Genomic DNA, 21,027 nt, shown 5'->3' with positions numbered 1-21,027 from the left:
CACACACCATAAGCAAACTTGCATTGAAGCTTCCCCACCAAGCTGTGCGCCTGCTTATTAGCAGCGTGGTGGAATGGATCCTTTCTCTTCCGCCCTCCCTCTCTCCTCTTTTTTTTTTTTTTTTTTTGGAAAGGAAGAGTGGTCAGAGCAGAGCAATCATGACCCGGCCCCGTAGGAAAGCAAGGGATCCCTGCCACAGGACAGATGGCCATGTCCTCCATCTACTGGAAATAGGCATCTCCCCCAGCCTCTTTCCCGGACCTGACCCTGGCAGATCTGCGATTCTCATGGTGGTTTGGAGGCTTAGTTGGACACTGGTCATCCCAAGTAAGTGTGTTAGGAATCAAAGGAAGCAAGATGAATTGTCACCAGGGTGGCTAGACTGGGCCAGATAATGGAATTCTGAGCAGGTCAATACTGAGAAGAGGAAGCGTCTTTACTGTCTGCTGTAGCCCCCAAAGTTTCCAGGTCTGGCAGGAATTCTAGAACACCTTTGAGGGGCTCTGAAACCTCTCTGAGGGTTGAGGGTTGGGATGCTGATGAATATCAAGAACACTTAAACACTGAGTTTTACGGAGAAGGAAGGAAGGAAGGAAGGAAGGAAGGAAGGAAGGAAGGAGGAGGGAAGGGGGGAAGGAGGGAAGGAGGGAGGGAGGGAAGGAAGGAAGGAAACTAATACTAGGGCAGGTCAGTGGTATGGGCTTTGGTGATGTGGACTTGGGTTTGAATCCATGTTCTGCATTGATAAGCTGTATGATTTTAGTTGGTGATGAAGCTTCTGGAGCCTCAGTTTCTTAATCTATCTGAGATTAATTGTCTATTTATCTCACACTTTCAATAATTAAATGAACACACTTATCATAGTTGTCCATGCTCGTAAAAAATTATTATACCTATCTAATGATCACTGAACCCTATTACCTCCTAAGTATGATATGTCCTTTGTGAGCTCTCATTTCACACTCCTGACAACCTTACAACGTGGAACCGGCTACAAAATCTGTGGGGCCCAGGGCAAAATGAAAATATGGAGACTGTTCAAAATTAAGACTTTCTAGACAGCAACAGCAGAGCACTGAACCATGTGTAGGGCCCCGTGTGACTACAGGAGTCACACACCCAGGACACCAGCTGTACTGATCAAAGAAGCAGAGGCATAAATAGTCAATGAGCAGCAGCATCTACAATGTACCCTTTATCATCCCTTAGGACCGTGGGACTCCATCAGCATGACATTTATGTCTACACCTAACTCCCCAAGCTGGTCAAACACTGACTTAGGGGTTACCATATACCAGGCACTTGATATACTTGTTATGACCTCAACAATCCTACAAAGCACATGTCATAGACTCAATTTACATATGAGGAAATGAAGATCCAGAGAACTTAAAGTTTCTATTTTTTTTTTTTTTAAGATTTTTACTTATTTATTCATGAGAGAGAAAGAAAGAGAGAGAGAGGAAGAGACATGGGCAGAGGGAGAAGCAGGCTTCCTGCAAGGAGCCTGATGCAGGACTCGATCCCAGGACCATGGGATCATGCCCTGAGCCGAAGGTAGATGCCCAACCGCTGAGCAACCCACGTGTCCCAGATCCAGAGAACTTAAAACACCAAGGTTATCAGCCAGGCCTGGGTGGATTCAGAACCTGAGCTTAATATCATGTCCATAATACCCATTCCAACCCTTTAACCTGCTCATACATTTACAAAAAACAAGAAATGGGCAAAAGGCCTATGAAACTGTTGCTCCTGGACCATGGTAAGTATGGATTGCCAATAGGTACCTATGAGGACCCAGTGACCAAAAATTACAGATCTGCACACAGCTTGGTCATAAGGATGTTCCTGAAGTAGCTAGAAGAAATCCTTTAATAGTAGAAGAGATTAAATAAATGAGTGAAAATCCAGGCGAAGGAATCCTAAGTATCATTTATACTGACACTACAGAAAAGACGTAATGACATGGAAAGAGTGGATATATTTGTAAAAAGCAGGTCATCGAACAATATATGTCAGTGAGCATGTGTGTGTACATGGGTATGGGCTCACATAAGTTGTGTCACATGTACACGGATCCACACAGGAGACACATACATACATACAAGGGAACGTGTGTATACAGATACAGGTGAACGCACACATATATATTAACGAACAGGTTAGGATCCAAAGGCCATTTCTAGGGCAGCCCGGGTGGCTCAGCGGTTGAGTGTCTGCCTTCAGCCCAGGGCGTGATCCTGGGGTCCCAGGGTCGAGTCCCACATCGGGCTCCCTGCATGGGGCCTGCTTCTCCCTCTGCTTGTGTCTCTGCCTCTCTCTCTGTCTCTCATGAATAAATAAAAATCTTTAAAAAAACAAAAAACAAAGGCCATTTCTAAGTATGTTTCTTGACAGACGCAAGTGACCAAGAGGGGTAAATGTGCAGCCTTCCAGGGACTCTGTCCCCTTGCCAAGAGGATGAGCGGCCCTTGGACGGTGCTGTTACTGAGTACCGCCTTACCCTTCTTGGGGGTCCACACTGGGTGGTATGCATTGCTGGACGACCTGCTGAGGCAGACGTCTGCAAAGCAGCTGGGGACTCCTGAGCGGCTGGCTCTCTGCAGGGGCCACCTGCCCTCTCCCTGCGAGGATGAGCAGCACAGAGCGGCCTTAAGTCCAACGGTTCGGTGACATCTGCAGCCGCTTCATGTGCAGAGGCCTTCAGGGTTTCAAACCACTTGCTTTCCCCCCATTCTGACAACAGGCTAATGTGTTTTAACAATTCTAAGACACCCTTTATTAGAGGGGCCATTATTTTATTACCCTTAAGAAAGGGGGAAAAGGTGCCAATTAAACTATGTCTAGTACTTTCTTGCTACTTCAAATTTTTATTTTGTTCTTTTTGAATGAGCTCCTTCAGACTTAGATGAATTTTTAAAAAATATATTAGTCTGAGGGATATTTAAGAAGAATATACAGGTGAAGAAGTATATTGGCTAAGGTTTTCCAAAACATTTTTTACCTTTAGAATCCAACTGCTCATCCGTTTTCAACTCCGAGTCCCTAATGTTCGTGATTTTTCCACACAGCAGTAGCCCGTGTTTCATTGGAGCACTGGTGATGCAACCTTCCTTAATCCACCGAAGAACTACAAGCCTCAGAACCAGGGGTGCAAAGTTCTTAAGTCAGCTCCGCAATTATCTAGAGCTTGCTTATTTCTAACTCTCACTTCAGGAATGCGCCTCAACAAGTCAGATTCACACCTCCAAGCCCCTCTGCACAACCACGAGAATCCAAAGAGGCTTAAGAGTGCTTCCTTTTTGTCTGCAGGGTTTTCTTCTAAGCTGCTGGACGCCCACTCTGCAAGTCTGGTGCTGCTCTTTTGATGTCTGCACACGCCCAGGAGAGGACATCCATGTCATGCCTGCCACTTGGCTGACAGCACCAATCAGTTGTAAAATATCCCAACTTCAGATATGTCAAAAGGTGAAAAAGAAAGTGCCTTTCAGCTCTGAAGCAATACTGTAATATTCATCCTCCACTGATACTGATCTTAAAACCTTAGGTTTCTCTACCTCTACGTAGTTATTTTTTTTCCTTCTCTAATTGTCCCAGCACATTGCACATGACACAGGACATATTTTCTGCCACAATTATGCCCACTATAGAATTTACCTGTATTCCATGTGTACCTATCACCTGTTATTTAGATTTTTAAAAAATCACCATCCGTATCCTAATTTTAGGTTCCCTTCTTACCAGCGATTTCAATACGTGCTATTATTGTATCTGTCAGACCGGATGGAGTTACTGGTGCTCAAGAAAAACCTCAAGAACTAAGTACAACAAGTAGAGCAAAGAGGTTGTTGATTGATAAAAAATGAGATGCTGCAATAACTATGGGACACATACCTGTTGGTTTTTCAGAGGAAAATATACTTGTGCTCATTTGCGTATCTTTTCCTGTAATACTCATGAAAGTTTACGTATTTCGTCTTAGTTATTAGGTGGGCTGGTCTACTGAAGTACCACAGCCTGGGGGTTTGAACACTATCTGGAGGCTAGGAAGTCCAAGATCAGGGGGCCAGCAGATTCGCAACCTGGCTTGCAGACTCCAGCTTCTTCCTGCATCTCACACGGGCTTTCCTCTGTCTCTCTTGGGACAATAATCAAGCTCTCTGGGGTCTCTTCTTCTCAGGACAGTAATCTTATCTGATGAAGACCCTACTCTTGTGATCTCATTTAACCTTAATTCCTTCTGTAAAGGTCCTGTTTCCAAATTTAGCACTCTGGGTGGTACGGCTTCAACATAGTTTTTTTTTTATTGGGGTGGGGGGTTGGGTAGCGGCACACTCAGTCCATAACGTGATCTTCTACGTATGTGTTTGTGTAAGTACATATGCTCAGTCATCTAAATGTCATAAAATATTATGACGGGTTTCTTTTTTTTTTTTAATTTTTATTTATTTATGATAGCCACACACACACACACAGAGAGAGAGAGGCAGAGACACAGGCAGAGGGAGAAGCAGGCTTCATGCACCGGGAGCCCGATGCGGGATTCGATCCTGGTTCTCCAGGATCGCGCCCTGGGCCAAAGGCAGGTGCCAAACCACTGCGCCACCCAGGGATCCCTTGACGGGTTTCTTTTTAACGTATCTGTATTTATGACTCTACTGTTTGACATGGATTACTATTTGAAAAAACCTAAAAATCATTATTTTTTATTTTTGCTTAGTTTAATTAAGTTTCTATCTTAATTCTAGTATAATATATAGTGTTACATTAGTTTCAGGTGCACAATATAGTGATTCAACAATTCTATATAGTACTCAGTGCTCATCACAGGTGCCCTCCTCAATCCCCTGTTGGGAGCCGTGTGCCAGGAAGGGGCTAATGGATCGAGCAATGGCTCTCTGTTGACTCTTCCAACCGCGGCCCACCTGTCTCACCCTTGTAGTTGAAGGCTTGTGGCTCAAGGACGCATACTATTGCTATCTATTCAAGGGCGCATACTGTTGCTGTCTACTGTGAAAGGACATGTCTGGAGAACTAAGCTTAAAATATCCTGCTTGTTAAACAACCCTGCTTTATAAAAGAGTGAATAATACAAATAAAGTTGGCATTGTGGCTGAATCCGGCCATATGTCCCTCCTGCCCCCACTCTGTTTATGTCTCTTTTCTTTTCCTCATTCCCTTACCCTCATCCCTGGACAGTTGTCACCCCCAGCGCGCGTGACAATCCCCCTATCCACCTCCCCTATGGTAACCATCAGCTTGTTCTCTATAGTTAGTTTCTTGGTTTTTCTCTTTTTTTCCTTTGCTCATTTGTTTCTTAAATTCTTAGCATAATACTTTCTAGCTTCATCCATGTCATTGCAAATGGCAAGATTTCATTCCTTTTTATGGCTGCATAATATTCGTGTGTATGTGTGTGTATCACACCTTTATCCATTCATCATCTATCACTGGACACTTGGGCTGCTTCCATAATTTGGCTACTGTAAGAAATGCTTCTCCATAGAGGTGCATCTATTCCTCTGACTTAGTGTTCTTGTATTCCTTGGGTAAATACCCAGTAGTGTGATTACTGGGTCATGGGGTAGCTCTATTTTTAATTTTGAAGAAACTTCATACTGTTTTCCAGAGTGGCTGCACCAGTCAGCATTCCCACCAACAGTGGAAAAGGGTTCTCTATATCCTCACCAATACTTGCTCTTCTTTGTGTTGTTGATTTTAGTCATTCTGACAGCGTGAGGTGGTATCTCATTGTAGTGTTGATTTGCATTTCCCTGATGATGACTGATGTTGAGCATCTTTTCATTTGTCTGTTGGTGATCTGTATGTCTTCTTTGGAGAAAATGTCTGTTTGTGTCTTCTGCCCATTTTTTAATTGGATTATTTGGGGGTTTTTTTGGGTGTTGACTTGTAGAAGTTCTTTATATATTTTGGATATTAACCCTTTACTGGATACATCACTTGCAAACATCTTCTCCTATTCTGTAGGTTGCCTTTTTGTTTTGCTGTTTCCTTCCCTGTGCAGCTTTTTATTTTGATGTAGTCCCAATAACAGAACCTAGTTTTTAAAGTTCTAAAACCTATTCAGAAAATTGTTGAGAGGAGCTTCACTGTCCCTCGTTATTCCAATAATTTGAGGGAGAGCTAACATCACTGGGAAGGGCCAACCAAGGTCCAATGCAGGAGACGCTGAAGCCCACTGCTTTCCTCAGCAGAGACATTTTATTCTCAGAAACACAGTGGGCCACAACTAGGCAACTCAGAAAAACTTCTCAGAGGTTGTGCAGCATTCAAGTAACACAACTGGTTAGTGTTACTTCGTTAGAGCTGGCCTGTCCCACCAGAGGCATCACTCACATCAGCATTCTGGATCTTGAGCCTTGAAAGTGATTTTACTTTGAATTCAATGGAAGCAAAATACCCAAAGTGTAAAGACTGTAAAATGTAGGTTTAAGAACTTGTTAGGTTCCTCTCAGCAACAAAGTCCAATGATTTCTTGACTCCAAACTTACAAGGTTCTCAGATAATTCTGGCATGTTTTACTCTACTGCTCATACCTGGCCAGCTCATAAATAGGTATAGAGGACTACTGTCCTTTCCTAAGGGACATTTCATAGGGATGTTGGCTTATTAAAAATGTGGGCCCTAATGGGATAAAAATCCAGGACAAGAGAACAAGAATACATTAAGATCCCTACAAAATAAAAATTCTGGACACTCTCCTTAATTCTTTGTTTTTCTGACATGCTGGATATATTTTAGTTTTTTCTCTATGATGATGGTATTTGGACATATGTATGTTAAAACATCTGCATGGCGATGCAAGTAGTACCAGCCACACTTAAATACATTCATTATTTTTAAACCTTAGCTATACACCAGACCCCAGCATAAGCACCTAACACAGTAAAGACTCCAAGTAAGTATTTGCTGTAAGAATGACAACAAAACATTCTGACCTGCTTTACACAATTACGTTTGGTAATTAAACTTTATAAAACAATACAACATAGCTTTCCATTTTTTGAATAAATTGAAACTCCGGTCTATGGCACATAAAAACAATCTTGGACACATATTACCGTATTTCGGATTTGGTTAAACTTTTTATAATTCGATAGATACCTTCTTATAAAACCACATGTGTGTGGGTGCAGTTATACCATTTAAAACCTCATGATATTTCACATTCCTAAGAACATTTAAATAATGTCATGTTTCTTTTCTACTTCATAAGCATGCTGACCGGAAACCTAGAAATGTATTTTATACTAAAATCCAATTTAAAGTGTGCTGGCCTGCTCCATGTAAAAAAAAAAAAAGGACCACTTTTTATACCTCCATTTTTATCCTACAATTTGAGGCTCTCCCACAAGGCAGCGTAACAGAATGCTCCTAGGGGAGGGGAGGGGAGGGGATGGGGGTACAGTGGAGTTCATGCGTTGCTACAAATGACCCCTGGAAGGAAAGCTTGGTAACCACCGCCGCGACAAAACCAAAGTCCTTTAGGACTCTGGAGAACACAGGTTTGCTAGAAATAGGGTAGGACATATCCTGGCCACTTAGTGTCTGGACAGCTAAGGAGAATAAACTTCTAGGCCTGGTTATGCTTGGCCAGAGCCAAGGACAGCTCATCTAGGGAATGATGCTGGAGTAACCTGCTGTGCCAAGCGGCAGCAGCACCAGAGATGGGGAAGGAGGATCAGGGGTCTTCTGGATGCTTTCCCCTCTAGTCTTGGGCAGAAACCAGCTGCAAGGGGACAGAAGTAAGCACTTACTGTGAAGAAACACAGCCACAGCATCCCAGTGGGAATCAGGGTCACAGAGGGATACAGCCATAATAGGAGGGGACAAGTCTGAAGGAGAGACGTCTTGTAGAACCTTCTAGGAAGCCTCCCATTAGAGCAGAGAGGGTGGGTAACCTGAACCCAGGTCTGCCTCACTTGGGAGCACACGGGTCTGAGCTCCACCCTCCAGGGCTGCATGAGAGCTCTGATGCCTTGGCAGGGCAGGGCGAGACCAGCGAGTGGAAGCCAGAACCCAGGACCAGAGAGTGGTATGTATGAAGGGTTAACGAGAGAAGACGGAGCACCACGCCTGCGGACACTCAGGGAGTGGGCCCTGAGGTCACTCAAAATCGCCTGCTGGGAAACACACCTTGCTTACTTCTTTTAATAAAATTTCCTTCTGCTGTCTTGTGGTTACCTTGCCAGTGAGTAGCGCCAGCCAAGGAGAGGATTATCCCAGGTTTGGGGGTATCCAGCCAAAGGAATGCACGCCATGAACACATGAGCTCTTGTGTGTGCCAGGTATTGGGGGTGGGAGATTCAAAGAACAAAAAACGAGGTTCCTACGTTCAAAGCTCATATACTAGTGGGGGACACTGAGGAAGGCTTATGGGCAGAAATGGAGCTATCCCCAGGGGCTATGGGATAGAGTGGGGTGCTCACTGGGTGGGTCAGAGAGAATCTGAAAAGCTGGGCATGGAAGGCATCCGGGGCCAGAGCAGCAAGAGCAGAGGCGAGGAAGTGTGAGGCAGTATGGGAGTAGAGGGGCTTTGCAGCTGCCCTAGAGAGAGAACCGACGGGTGGCAACAGGGTGTCTTCCTGGGGGCCTGTCCAGCCCGCTCAGTGTGGGCTCCTGCAGAGCCCCAGAAAAGGCTCCTTCTGAAAAGGGAACAGCCAGTTCAATAAAGTGCAAGTATTTCTGGTAAAAAACTTTTTGACGGAGTATAATATACACACAGTAAAGCAGACACCCCACTGACTGAGCCACCCAGGTGCCCCTAGAAAACTTTGATATGAGCTAATTTTTTAAATGTTCAGACCTCTCAGTATTTGAAAGGACGTTATCAAAATGATTTTCAGTGTTTAACACAAATCCTAAAACAAGGAAAACAACAAACCCTGAGTAATCTCCTCTCTCTTGCCCTTAGGAGGGGAAAAGCTTGTCAGATTATATGAAGGGAGGATTGGAAGCTTTACATTTCAAGATGATTTTCCATGGTAGAAAGTCATGAATGAAATGAAATTAATAATAACATCAGCCAAGGGGCACCTGGGTGGCTCAGTGGGTGAGCATCTGCCTTTGGCTCAGGGTGTGACCCCGGGGTCCTGGGATTGAGTCCCTCATCACGCTCCTTGTGGGGAGCCTGCTTCTCCTTCTGCCTGTGTCTCTGTCTCTCTCTCTCTGCATCTCTCATGAATCAATAAATAAAATCCTTAAAAACAAACAAACAAATAAACAAACAAACAAACAAAAAACTAACATCAGCCAAGTCACTGATAGTCACACTGTGGGTCAAACGAGATGGCTCCTCCAGAGCCAAGGCTGGCTGCCTGACTTACAGTGCAGAAATAGAGTATTTTGGTTCGGGTTAAACAAAAGTGAAGGGAAAAATGTTAAATGGCTGAGATCTAAATATGTATGTGTTGGAGTCTTTCATAAAGAATTCTCTGTCTTAATTTATCCTTTAAAATCCCAAAGTAACAGGAACCAAGCTTATGTATATATGCCATTATAAAATTGAATATTGATAAAATTCTGTCTGGCTTACATGGATGTCAAGAAAGATTCACATTTAAATTTCTACATGGGACTGTACTGATCAACCAGAGAAAAGCATGCCCCTAAAATAACTCTAAAATTGTAAGATTTATAGCTTACGATAAAGGAGCCACATGGAAACTGGTATGCAAATGGATATATTAAACAAAATTGCCTAGATTTGTCAACTCTACAACAGTTTAATGTATAGAATAAGGGGTAAAAAGTATTCATTTACATAAAACATATAAAGTTTCCATATTCATATGCTTAATGCTTTTTCCTCCCAAGTAAAAATCTGGGAAAGGAATTCATTTGAAGAGAGAACAACTCATGTCAGCAAAAAGAATGTGCCTGCATATCTTCAATCCCTTTGCATATGCAAATGGAATTTATAAATTTTATAAAAGGCCACAGAAGTAGTCCCAATGGCAGGACGGCCATACAAAAGTTCTTCATGTACAGTTAGATTTGAAACTAAGAGATTTTATTTTTGCCTCTGATCTAGGCACTACTGTAAGCACATTATAAATATTAACTCATTAGTCCTCATACCAATCACGGGAGCTCCTGTAATTATCTGATTTCACCAATGAAGCAACTGGAACAGAGAAAGCTTTTTATGCACAGCTAACTTTTGCCCTCGTAAACTTCAGTGACTGCTACGTACCTCTTTTTTTTTTTTTAAGATTTTTTTTACTTATTCGTCACACACACACACACACACACACAGAGGCAGAGACACAGGCAGAGGGAGAAGTAGGCTCCCTGCGGGGAGCCCGATGTGGGACTTGATCCTGGGTCTCCAGGATCATGTTCTAAGCCAAAGGCAGACGCTCAACTGCTGAGCCACCCAGGGGTCCCTACACACCTCTTTCAGAGCATATTGAACTGTAACATTTTTAAAGGATGCATGACACTGTCTTGCTTCTTTACACTAAGATCAATTTTTAAGGGACCCTATGGACAGATGGCTCTGGCTTTATGTGTCTAACTTTTTATTCAGAATGTTGCAAGAGATAGGGGTTTTAGAGAGCCTAAAGACTGTATGTGTGTAGCAACTGTGCAGAAAGACTGAGCTTTTTTAAGAATTAAAGGAGTTAGGGATACATTCTCATGGTTTTGTTTAGCTGTGCGGAATTCATTTTCTTAGGTCCGCACAGCGGGTTTGGAATAATACCTCAACACCAAGCCTCTGAGTCCTCCCAAACTGGAATAAACAAAACATCCATTTAATTTTTTTTTTATTTTTAAAGACTCTATTTATTTATTTGAAACAGGGAGAGAGAGGGCAAGCAAGCAGAGGGAGCAGCAGGCAGAGAGAGAGGGAGAAGCAGGCTCCTTCCTCGCTGAGCAGGGGGCCCGACCCAGGGCTCAATGCCAGGACCCTGAGTTAAAGAAGATGCTTAATAGGAGATCACGACCTGAGCTGAAGGCAGATGCTTAACGGGTTGGGCCACTCAGGAGCCCTACAGCATCCTATTTTATTATTTATTTCTTTATACATATTTTAAAGATTTTATTTATTTATTTATGATAGAGAGAGAGAGAGAGAGAGAGGCAGAAACACAGGCAGAGGGAGAAGCAGGCTCCATGCAGGGAGCCTGACGTGGGACTCGATCCCGGGACTTCAGGATCGCGCCCTGGGCCAAAGGCAGGCGCTAAACCGCTGAGCCACCCAGGGATCCCCTGGCATCCTGTTTTAAAAGCAGGTTCAAAGTTAAGGAATATACTTCTTGGGAGCTAACTTTTGAGCATGACAAATCCGAAAAGCCAAGAGGTGCAACACTGTCCACCTTGAAACCTTTCCAAACCCAGCACCAGGGAAATAGCACGCAAACAGAATCACACTCGGTGTAGAAGGCTGGGGGTAGTTCCAAGGACACCACAAGAAGTCACCTCAGCTGGTGTTGCACTTGTATGTTATCAAATGTGTATCTGAAACCCACTTTCATCTCTTCTGTACATTGTCCTTGATGAAAAACAGCTGCAGACTTGGATTATCTACAAGGACAGAAGTGCATTACTTGAAGGTTTGATGATACCAGCACATCTTAATGTAATCAAATCAGAGTTTATAAATATGTCTAGGCAGAAGGGAGGGGGAGCCGTCACTCTCCCACTTCGGGGGCTACAGAGGTCCCCCTGAGGGAGATCCATTTCTGGCTGTCACCTGAAGCAAAGGTGGGGGTGGCTTTCTGGAGGCCACAGCAGCAAAGCAGTAAATCCCGCTGAGACACGTCCATGCCCGGACTGCTTTCCCTCCTCTCTGCACCCTGACTCCATCCGAACATTCTGTTTAGCTTGCTGGACCTCCTTAAATATTTTATTTCAATCATCCCGGAAACATTAAAAAAAAATGCTTTAAAAGGCACAGTGACAGAAGGGCAAGGCTTATTCATGGCTGTAGGGCAGCAGCTCTCCCCTGCTGCTGGGGCTGGGGTCTGCAGCCCCTGACCCCTTCATCACACACCTGTCGCGTTCCGTGTGAACACGTCAAACCCTCAAGCCTGCTTGATTAATCACCCTGCCCAAGAATCTATGGAACAAAGTTCACATTACCAGAGAGCTGCAGGAAGGGCCCTCGCAGGGCAGGCTGCAAGACCAAACAAAATTAACATGCCTGCCACATCCATCATCTCGTAATCCGCTTCCAGGTCTGTAATCCCCAAACGTCCAGGGCGTGCATACCAAGAACATTCCCTGTCCGTGCGGATCGAGACTGCTCACGTACAATGGGCTCTCAATCTTCCCCACTGCCAGGAAAACCGTTAACCATTTCTATGAGTCGGACTGCAGACACAAGCTCAATTCAAGTCTCTAAGGACCTGGAAGGTTTTTTTTTTTTTAAGATTTATTTATTTATTTATTTATTTATTTATTTATTTATTTATTTATGAGAGAGAGAGAGAGACAGAGATAAAGGGAGAGAGGGAGGCAGAGACACAGGAGGAGGGAGAAGTAGGCTCCATGCCAGGAGCCCGACGTGGGACTTGATCCCGGGACTCCAGGATCGTGCCCTGGGCCAAAGGCAGGCGCCAAACTGCTGAGCCACCCAGGGATCCCAGGACCTGGAAGTTTTATAGTGAGTCTATCATAAGTGTTTCTTCACACATCATAAAGAGAAAGTTTAATTTGACCTAAGAATAAGGACTACACTGTCAACTGTCCGGTGGTGTACAGACTCATTGAGATCACACAAAACGGACGACAATCCCCAGGGCACCGAAGTGCTTCATTATTAGTTCAAGGGAACTGATCTTCCAGAAAAAAAAAAGAGCTGATAGGATTAGATGCATTTAAAATTTTGAGATATATACTGTGTTTTATACTACCATGGGGTTGCTTTTCATTTTGATCTCAGAATCTACAGTGGATCTCCCTCGGGAGGGATCCTACACATTTCACTTAGGAGAGCTTCGGAGACATGGTGTGCGGGGCTTGGAGCCACACAGCTCCCGTCTGGGCTGTGCTGGGCTGTGCTGCGACAAGTCATCACACTACTGTCTTCCTCTCACAATTGATACGATTTTTAATACTCTATGCTATAAGCCTAACTCTCTCAAATACTTTACCAAAAAGGCTTCACCACAAGGTTATTTTATGCTCTGAGTCCCCTAATTCTCTCAAAAACTTCCCCACAAGGATTTGCATCGTAGGTCATATGACCATTATTATTATTACCGGATTTGTTCACTTCAGAGCCTACATTTCTAGACTCCTGACAGAAGAGGAAGCTGGACAACCAGGATATTTTACGTTCTGATCGTTTCCTCTCCTGCGGTCTGGGGAGAGTAGTTATACACTGGAGAAAACCATGTGATTTAGGAGTAAGGATTAAGAAGAATGGGGACGGCTTTCTTACCTTTCAGAAATTCAGCTGTTAGGCTCAGTTCTGTGGGCTAAGGGGGTACACCCTGATTGTTCCAGAGTGACACGGAAATACACATCAGTCTTAGAAGCAGAAGGAGGGAGTCTCAAATTAAAAATAAGGAAGAAGAATCACTGCGGTTTGCAGCAGACCAGGGGGATTTGAAGCGGCAAGGCTGATTCATCAAACAATAATCAAATGACTGCTCTGTGCACAAAAGGAGTCTGTGTAGAATTTCTACTTAATCCTTACCCCTGTCTTCTAAGGCTTTCTATGCCCATTACTGGTGACGAAGCTGGGATGCTTGTGAGGAGCCTTGTAGAAATCACAGACACCTACATGACGAAGCTGAGATCAGATGCAACATGCATCTCACTCCAACCATTGAAATATTTAGGAGACTGATAAAACGTCAGCATCGCCATCCCTCCTTTAAAGTTAGTGTTTTGAGCTCTCTGTACCATTCTTGTAACATGAAGATGTGAAACTATTTCAAAAAAAAAAAAAAAAGTCAGCCTGCTGTTTGCCATTGCCTTGAGCAGGAAAATAGGGCATAGTTTTCACCAAAGGGCCAGGAGGTGATGAAGACAGGGTGTGGCTGAGGCACAGAAAGGCTGTGACAGGGTTCAGGGGACGGCGGAGGGGAGAGTGCTATGTGGGAATGATCCAGATGTCAATACAAATATTGGTTCTTTCTTTCAGTTAGTCAACAAATCCCGATTCAGTATCTCCTCTGTGCTGGGTACTGGCAACGGGAAGGGACTACGGCACGGAGCCTGCCTCCAGGACTCAGTCTGGAAGGGGAGAGAGAGACAGCAACCAGCAGAGCAACAGTACGGGCTCAGAGCCATGCCTCAGGCTTCTACAGGGCATTTCCTCCATGGGAGCACGGGGGACAGACACCCAGCCCTGGTGGAAGCCCTATGCTTCCTAGAGGAAGAGACATTTATGCTGGGGTCTCAAAGGATGGCAGAGGACAGGGAAGGGCCATCCAGGTGAGCATATGTCCAAAGGCATGGAAGTCAGGGAGATCAAGGTTGCCCCTGAAATGGAAGGTGGTTCTCTGCTTGCAGCTGAGAGGCGTGGTGGCATTGGTAGGGGCAACAGACAAACGATGCAGGGGATGGGGACCCTGAGTCTGGGTCTGCTGAGTGGTGGGGCCTGCATTCTGTACACTGTGAGGAGCCAAACGATTTTAGGTAGGGGGGTGACAGTCCATGATCAGATCACTTGGGTGGCTTTGTGGAAGATGGGTTAGAACAAGCCAGACAGGTGACAAGGAAGGCAGTCGTCATGAACTCTATTTGGAAGGTCCTTGGTGGTGACCCCCCAGTCTAGCTTCCCACTGCGTGACTGACACACCGAGGCCTGGAAAGGTTAAGAGACTCGCACAAAATTACCCAGCCAGCAAGTTACAGAGCTGAGACTGGAATGAAGATCTTTTGTGGCTGCCGCAGGACCACTCCCCCTGCCTCTGCCAAAAGGAGTGAGAGCTCTGAAGCCTGGACTTCCCAGGAGTGGCTGCAAGGTTACTCACTTGAAAAAGAAACAGCAGAAAGGGTAGCGAACAACAGTTCGCAGAATAGTGGAGAGACGTTTTTACACCGGGTTTGGATTCCTGCTGTCATTATGTACCAGAGCAACACAGCTTGGATATTGAGTAAAACAAACTAAACAGACACGGGAATTGAGGGGGAAGTGCACAGCCACTTTCTAAATCGGCCAAAATAATCAAACCTTGGCTGTTCACACACACCAAAATTCAAAGACAGGAGCAAAGTCCTTTTGGAGTCAGTCGGATCAATTTTTCCCTAAGAGCAGAGGATCGCTAGTCTAGCTACCTTGTCTTAAAAGAAAGTCAGTTGGCATGAAAATATTTCATCCATAGAACTACGATCCAAGCTGTCAGTCCCCAAAGATGTCCAAAGTAACCTGGCATGATTGCCACCATCACTGAATTGAGATTCTAAGCCAAATGCCCTAGCTCCAGAATTTGAGGGCAGGGAAGTGTATTCTCTTTTCCAGAAAACTCAAATCTCTAGGCGAAGCAAAAATGCTCAAGATCTGAAAAACCAAACAGCCCTCCTCTAGCCCACTCAAAATTTCACTCCAAAGAGGGTGATCTACACGGAGAACTTATTTTCAGGATAGAAACAGATTTTCTGACACCTGCATCTTTCCCAAAGGGCCCTTGAGACTTCATATCTGTGTGTGAAGTTGGGGGGGCTGCCGGCACGATCGCGGGCTGCCATGCTCCTCAGGCCTGAGCCCCCATTTTCAGTTAGAGTGAGTAGCAGGCCAAGGAAGAAAGGTATCTATCTGTGTTACTCAACACCCCACTTCATATTGTACATACCAACCCATTAAAAGAAACAGAGCACATCGTGTCTCCGATTGGTTACAGATGGGAGAGAAACAGCCGCAATAATAATAAATTCACGGAGGTGGAGTGTGTCGTCACACATGGAGCCAGGATGTGTGATCCAGAAGGTGTGTGTGGGGGAGTTAATACCATATGTCGTTTGACTGCCGTGAGCCTGCTCCCATGTCAATAGCTACACGTTCCTCCAGAACAGCTCTGACACCATCCCCGACGCCACGGCGCTCCGCCAAACCGACAGGACTCTTACCAGGTACTGAAGTCGCTGGCGCTCAGTCTCGGGGGTAAATTCTGAAGACATGGGGATGATTTCTCCATTTCTGATGATTATGGCCCTGAAATGGTAAAAAGGGTATTGTCAGTAGCCAGTCTTGTAAGTACCTCAATTCTATGATCACTCCGTAGCCTGGTTCAGAACACACCGAGCCTGGGGGGCTCAATCGGTTCAGACTCCTGATTTTGGCTCAGGTTGTGATCTCAGGGTCATGGGATCGAGCCTTGCATCAGGCTCTGCACTCAGCACAGGGTCTGTGTATGATTCTCCCTCTCCTCTGACTCGCACACAGTTGCGCGTGCACACTCTTTCCCTCTCAATAAAATCTTAATAAAAAGAAAAAAAACAAAAAAAACAACCCACACATGAAATGCCCAAGGGGTACCTTTTCCTCTAAGCTGCATGATAACATTCACTGTTACCAACTGTAGCTCCCTCACCATATTACAGGTATCTTTACTTTTAGAATATTACATTCCAGTTGGCTTACCGGAACCATCTGTTAATGCCCAGCACCAACCATCCTACTTGGCACATAACAGGTGCTCAGTGAATAAATGGATGAATAAGTGAATGATGCAAATTAAGGCTTACTTAATACTTACTTAAAATACTTTAATCTGTGTAATCTAATACGGCAGCCACTAGCCACGTGTGGGTAACAAACCTCTAAATTATGCTTAGTGCAGCTGAGAAACTGAATTTTTAGTTTCGTTTAATTAATTTATCTTTAAGAAGTCACAAGTGGCTAGTGTTTAACGTAATAGACAGAGAGTTCCAGATCCTTGTTACTCTTAGTGTCTGTGGGCCAGTGGTACTGGCCTCACCTGGGATCTTACTAGAAATGCAGACTCTCGGGTTCCATCTCAGACTTACTGTATCAGAATCTTCATTGTAATAAGATCCCCAGGTGATTCATAGGCATGTTACCATCTGTGAACACCTGACTTAGACTCCTGAGTTTCTAGGGTAGTATCCTGGGTCCAGGAAAAAAAAAAAGTCTCTCATCTCATCCTGAAGGTTAGGAAATTCACACACTTCCAAAAAATGTGCCCAAGAGCTACTACTGACTCCAGGACTTGGGAGAACAGAGTTCCCTAAGGGAGATACCTAAGGGAGACACCACAGCATTGATAACCATGGAGCGACCTTTCTCTAAGCCTATGCCAGACGGAGCCTCCTATTCCTAGATCTTCTTGTTCTGAAGTGGTTCGTGACAACCACTTTCTAGCTATCAACTGGTGAAGTGGCTTGCAAAACGCATTCTATAGGAACCCAAGAGCTCTCAGGTACCAGAGAGCCAGAGGCCTGGAACCCAACACACTTCTCTGTGAAGAGCCAGGAGGATAGGAAACGCCTATACTCGATGAGCTCAGCTCTGGGTGGATGCCTCACTGACTCCAGGGTCAGCTGCATTCTTTGTGCCAGGAGGCCGCAGGCACCCCTCCCCACCACAGAGGTGATCTCCAACTCAGAAGCAGTCCCTATAAGTAGCTGCAGTTGTCCCAACCTCTCCCCCAAGCCCTAACCCTGTGCTCAGTTGCTGCTTTCATAGAAACTGGTGGGAGGGCAGGTAAGGGAGGGGATGGCAACAAAAAGTCACAGGGGCTTTAGATAATTAATGGGTCTAAAAGAAACCAGTGGAAGCTATGAGAAAATGGGAAACTTGAGGGAAGCTGACTGGGAAGAAGATGTAATATTCACATTGTTTCTTTTATTACGATGCCCAAAATAGGACAGATTAAAAGCTCCTTCTTAAAAATCCACTGTCACTTGTAAAATGCAATCCCCCCTCCCAAGAAAGGTGATGTCCACCTTTCAAAGATCAGTGTGTTCATTCAAATGGTCTTTGTCCTAACTTATCAGGTACAACTAACTCCAGAATAAGGGAGTAGGGTTTTGATGGAGGATGGAGAGAGAGAGAGCTTCAGAGGAAGGTTTAGGTTAGAGCTTAATCTCAAAGTAGCAAGAAGGGCTCTGAGAACCAGGGGAATAAGATCAAAAGCCATTAGGCAATAAATTCCAAAGGCAACCTTCTATTTCAAAATTTTGCTTAAAGCTAGTTTTAACTCCTTCCCCTTTTCTACATGGTCCCTGAATTCCAGCTTCTAGGCTCCAACTAGGAACGCTGGCTATCTCTGAGGGAAGCGGAAGAAAATGAGTCCAAGGAAGAAGGTAGGGAGGACAGAAGACAGTGTTGGAGACCACAGAGGAGGAGGATGTGCGGGGAGGAGTCAACACTGCACCATCAGGCCGTGGAAGATCCACTTGTGGGACCTACGTGTGAGATCAGGGCCTTGTCCTATTAGTTTGCTCTTCTATTCCAAATGCTTAGCCTGCCACACAGCAGGAGCTCCATAAATATTTGTTGAATATGAGAAGAGGTAACTCAGGAGATGCTTTCCCCTTGAAATTGAGGCAGGAAGCGAGAGGCAGCGGATGCTCACGTGGGTAAGTGAAGTGACGTTGACTTCGGAGAGCCAAGAGGGGTCCTCACCTAGAAATTCACCGCTCCCTCTGCTACCTTGTTCTCTTCTCTTCCTGACCAGGGTAAGTCCATCCATCACTCCCCACTTCAGGGCTTCCCTCTGTCAGTTATTCCCCCTCTGTATCCTCAACTTCTCCTTCCTATGGCTCTCTGCCCATAGTTCCCACCTATGCTCAAAACACTTTGTTTAAAACCAAACCAAACCAACCAAACAAACAAAAAGGATACTCTCCTAATCCAAAACCCACCTTTCAGGGCCTGTTTTCTTTCCTATTAAGATAATAATCTACAGTTAGGGGCTGTACTTTCCCACCTCCCACTGATCCCTTAAAGTAAATTCATTCTTGCCCCCCTCTCTATCCAACTGTGTCAAGAATCACCCAATGGCCTCTTTGTTACTATATCCACTGGATATGACCTCATTCCTAGTCTGCTTGGCATCATTTAACAGTCTCTACTGATCCTGGCTTCTGGGACACTCCTCCTCCTAGATTCCCTATGTCCTGGAGGCTCCCCTCTCTATGCTTCCTTTGGTGTTATGGGCTGCCATTTTGTCTCTCTACTCTTCTTCCTGGGGAGTCTCATGTCCTAACTCCTTAAGCTCCAAGATTAGCTTTAGCAGCCTCCCCCACATGCTCCTTTAGCCTGGCATTCCTAATATAGAACACATCCCATTTTGCTATTGATGGCTTAACATCCTTGCCTGTGAGTTCTTAAGGCGAGAACCATGGCTGCCTTAGTCAACATTGTAGCCCTGTAGCTACTGTACACAGGGCCAAGGTATGATAAGCAGGACTGGGTACCAATTTCCAGGGCCCAGTGCCAAATAAAAATGCAAGGCCTCTTGTTTAGAAATTAATGAGAATTTTAAGATGGTGACAACAAAGCTTTAGACTCAATGTGGGGCCCTTCCAAGAATGAGGCCTGTGTGACCCATAAATTGCACATCCATGAAGCTGGCCCTACTCTATGCCCTTAATATTTTCTAAATGAATAAATGGATTCAACAACTACATATACCAATGACTCCAAATATCCTTTCCAGCCCATACATCTCTGCTGTGCTCCAGCCTGGGGCAGTCAACCGCCGACAGATATCTCCACATGAATAATCACCATCATCTGAGATTCAGCATGTTTCAAACTTAATTAATGATCTTATCTACCCCCTCCCCAGATCTGTCCTTCTAGCATTCTCCATCTCAGGGAAAAGCACTTCTTCCCACCTACTCACCTATCCTACACCAGGGAATCTTCTCAGACTGCTCCTGTTTCTCACCCTACCATCCAAAAAGGCACCACATGCTATAAATTCTACTTCTTCAACAGCATGTGAATCTGTTCCTTTCTTTGATTCTCACCATTTTGTGCCTTGGTTCAAGTCCCCATCAGAGCTTGTCCACATGACTCAGGAGCTCTCTGCTGCTCCCACTTCTGTCCTCCTCTGACTCTGTACATGATCACCACAGTGGATTTTTTATCTTAATTTTTAAAAGATTTTATTTATTTATTTGACAGAGAGAGAGAGAGAGAGAGCACAAGTAGGGGGAGCAGAGGGAGAGGGAGAAGCCGACTCCCCACTGAGCAGAGAGCCGGATGTGGGGACTCTGACCCAGGACCCTAGATTCGTGACCTGAGCCGAAGGCAGATGCTTAAGCCTGAGCCACCCAGGTGCCCCCACCACGGTGATTTTAAAGTGTGACTCTCATAAAAAAATAATAATAAAAAATAAAAAATAAAAAAATAAAATGTGACTCTCACCAAGTCATATTCCCTTTTGAAAGCTCCCTCATGGCTCCCCAGCATTTCCAAAATCCATTGTTATCTGTGTTTTGCCTCTATTTCTGGCTTTCGCCTCACTTTTGTTATTCTTGCACATCTCCCTCTCCTTTCCTCTGGACAAGCTATTCCTAGTGACAAGGCCGTCAGCCCCCCCCCCCCCCCCCCCCCCCGAGAGTGCCTTCTCTTGTCTTCCCGGGTTACCTGTGAGGCCCCTGTGATATCACGGTGTTGCACAGCATTGCCCTTACCAACCCTCACCACTGCTCCCATGGCTTCTCTAACTCCCTGAGGATATTTTCCAGCCAGAGCCTGAATCCTTATCTCTGAATCTCCAGCACACAACGCCTGGCCTGTGACACACACACAGTAACTGCTGATGGATAAATGACTATATGGATAAAGAGTGAGCGAGCTACACTTGGGTGGATGAACAGATACACCCAGAGTGAAGGCCTCGAATAAAACTTTTCCTAGTAACAACATTATTACCTGTAATTGTTTAACTATAAAGAGTCTGGACCCTCAAACACCTGCATGCCTTTCATTGGTTTTATAAAAAGTCAATGAATGTAAAAGGATGTCATTCTGGCTAAGTCGCCACTAACAAAGTGACTTGAGAGATTTAGGCAACTGAGGCAGAACCCTTGTCCTTAGTGGGCAGGAGAGAGGGGACACAGCCAAGGCAG

At 44.9% G+C, this 21,027-nt stretch overlaps 1 protein-coding gene across 3 annotated transcripts in view; it reads right to left on the bottom strand.

Moving 5' to 3' along the window:
• Nucleotides 1-21,027, bottom strand: part of PPM1H (protein phosphatase, Mg2+/Mn2+ dependent 1H) — a 253,998-nt gene that overhangs the window by 66,322 nt on the left and 166,649 nt on the right. For all 3 annotated transcript variants that reach the window (XM_041754313.1, XM_041754314.1, XM_041754316.1), the window contains one exon: nt 16,048-16,132. In XM_041754313.1, coding sequence (XP_041610247.1) covers nt 16,048-16,132 — 85 coding nt within the window. The remainder of the gene's footprint in view (nt 1-16,047; nt 16,133-21,027) is intronic.

The sequence above is a fragment of the Vulpes lagopus genome, chromosome 5, assembly GCF_018345385.1.
Source record: "Vulpes lagopus strain Blue_001 chromosome 5, ASM1834538v1, whole genome shotgun sequence".
Lineage (NCBI taxonomy): Eukaryota > Metazoa > Chordata > Mammalia > Carnivora > Canidae > Vulpes > Vulpes lagopus.
The sequence above is the reverse complement of the archived record's forward strand: the minus strand, read 5'-3'. Positions and strand labels throughout refer to the sequence as shown.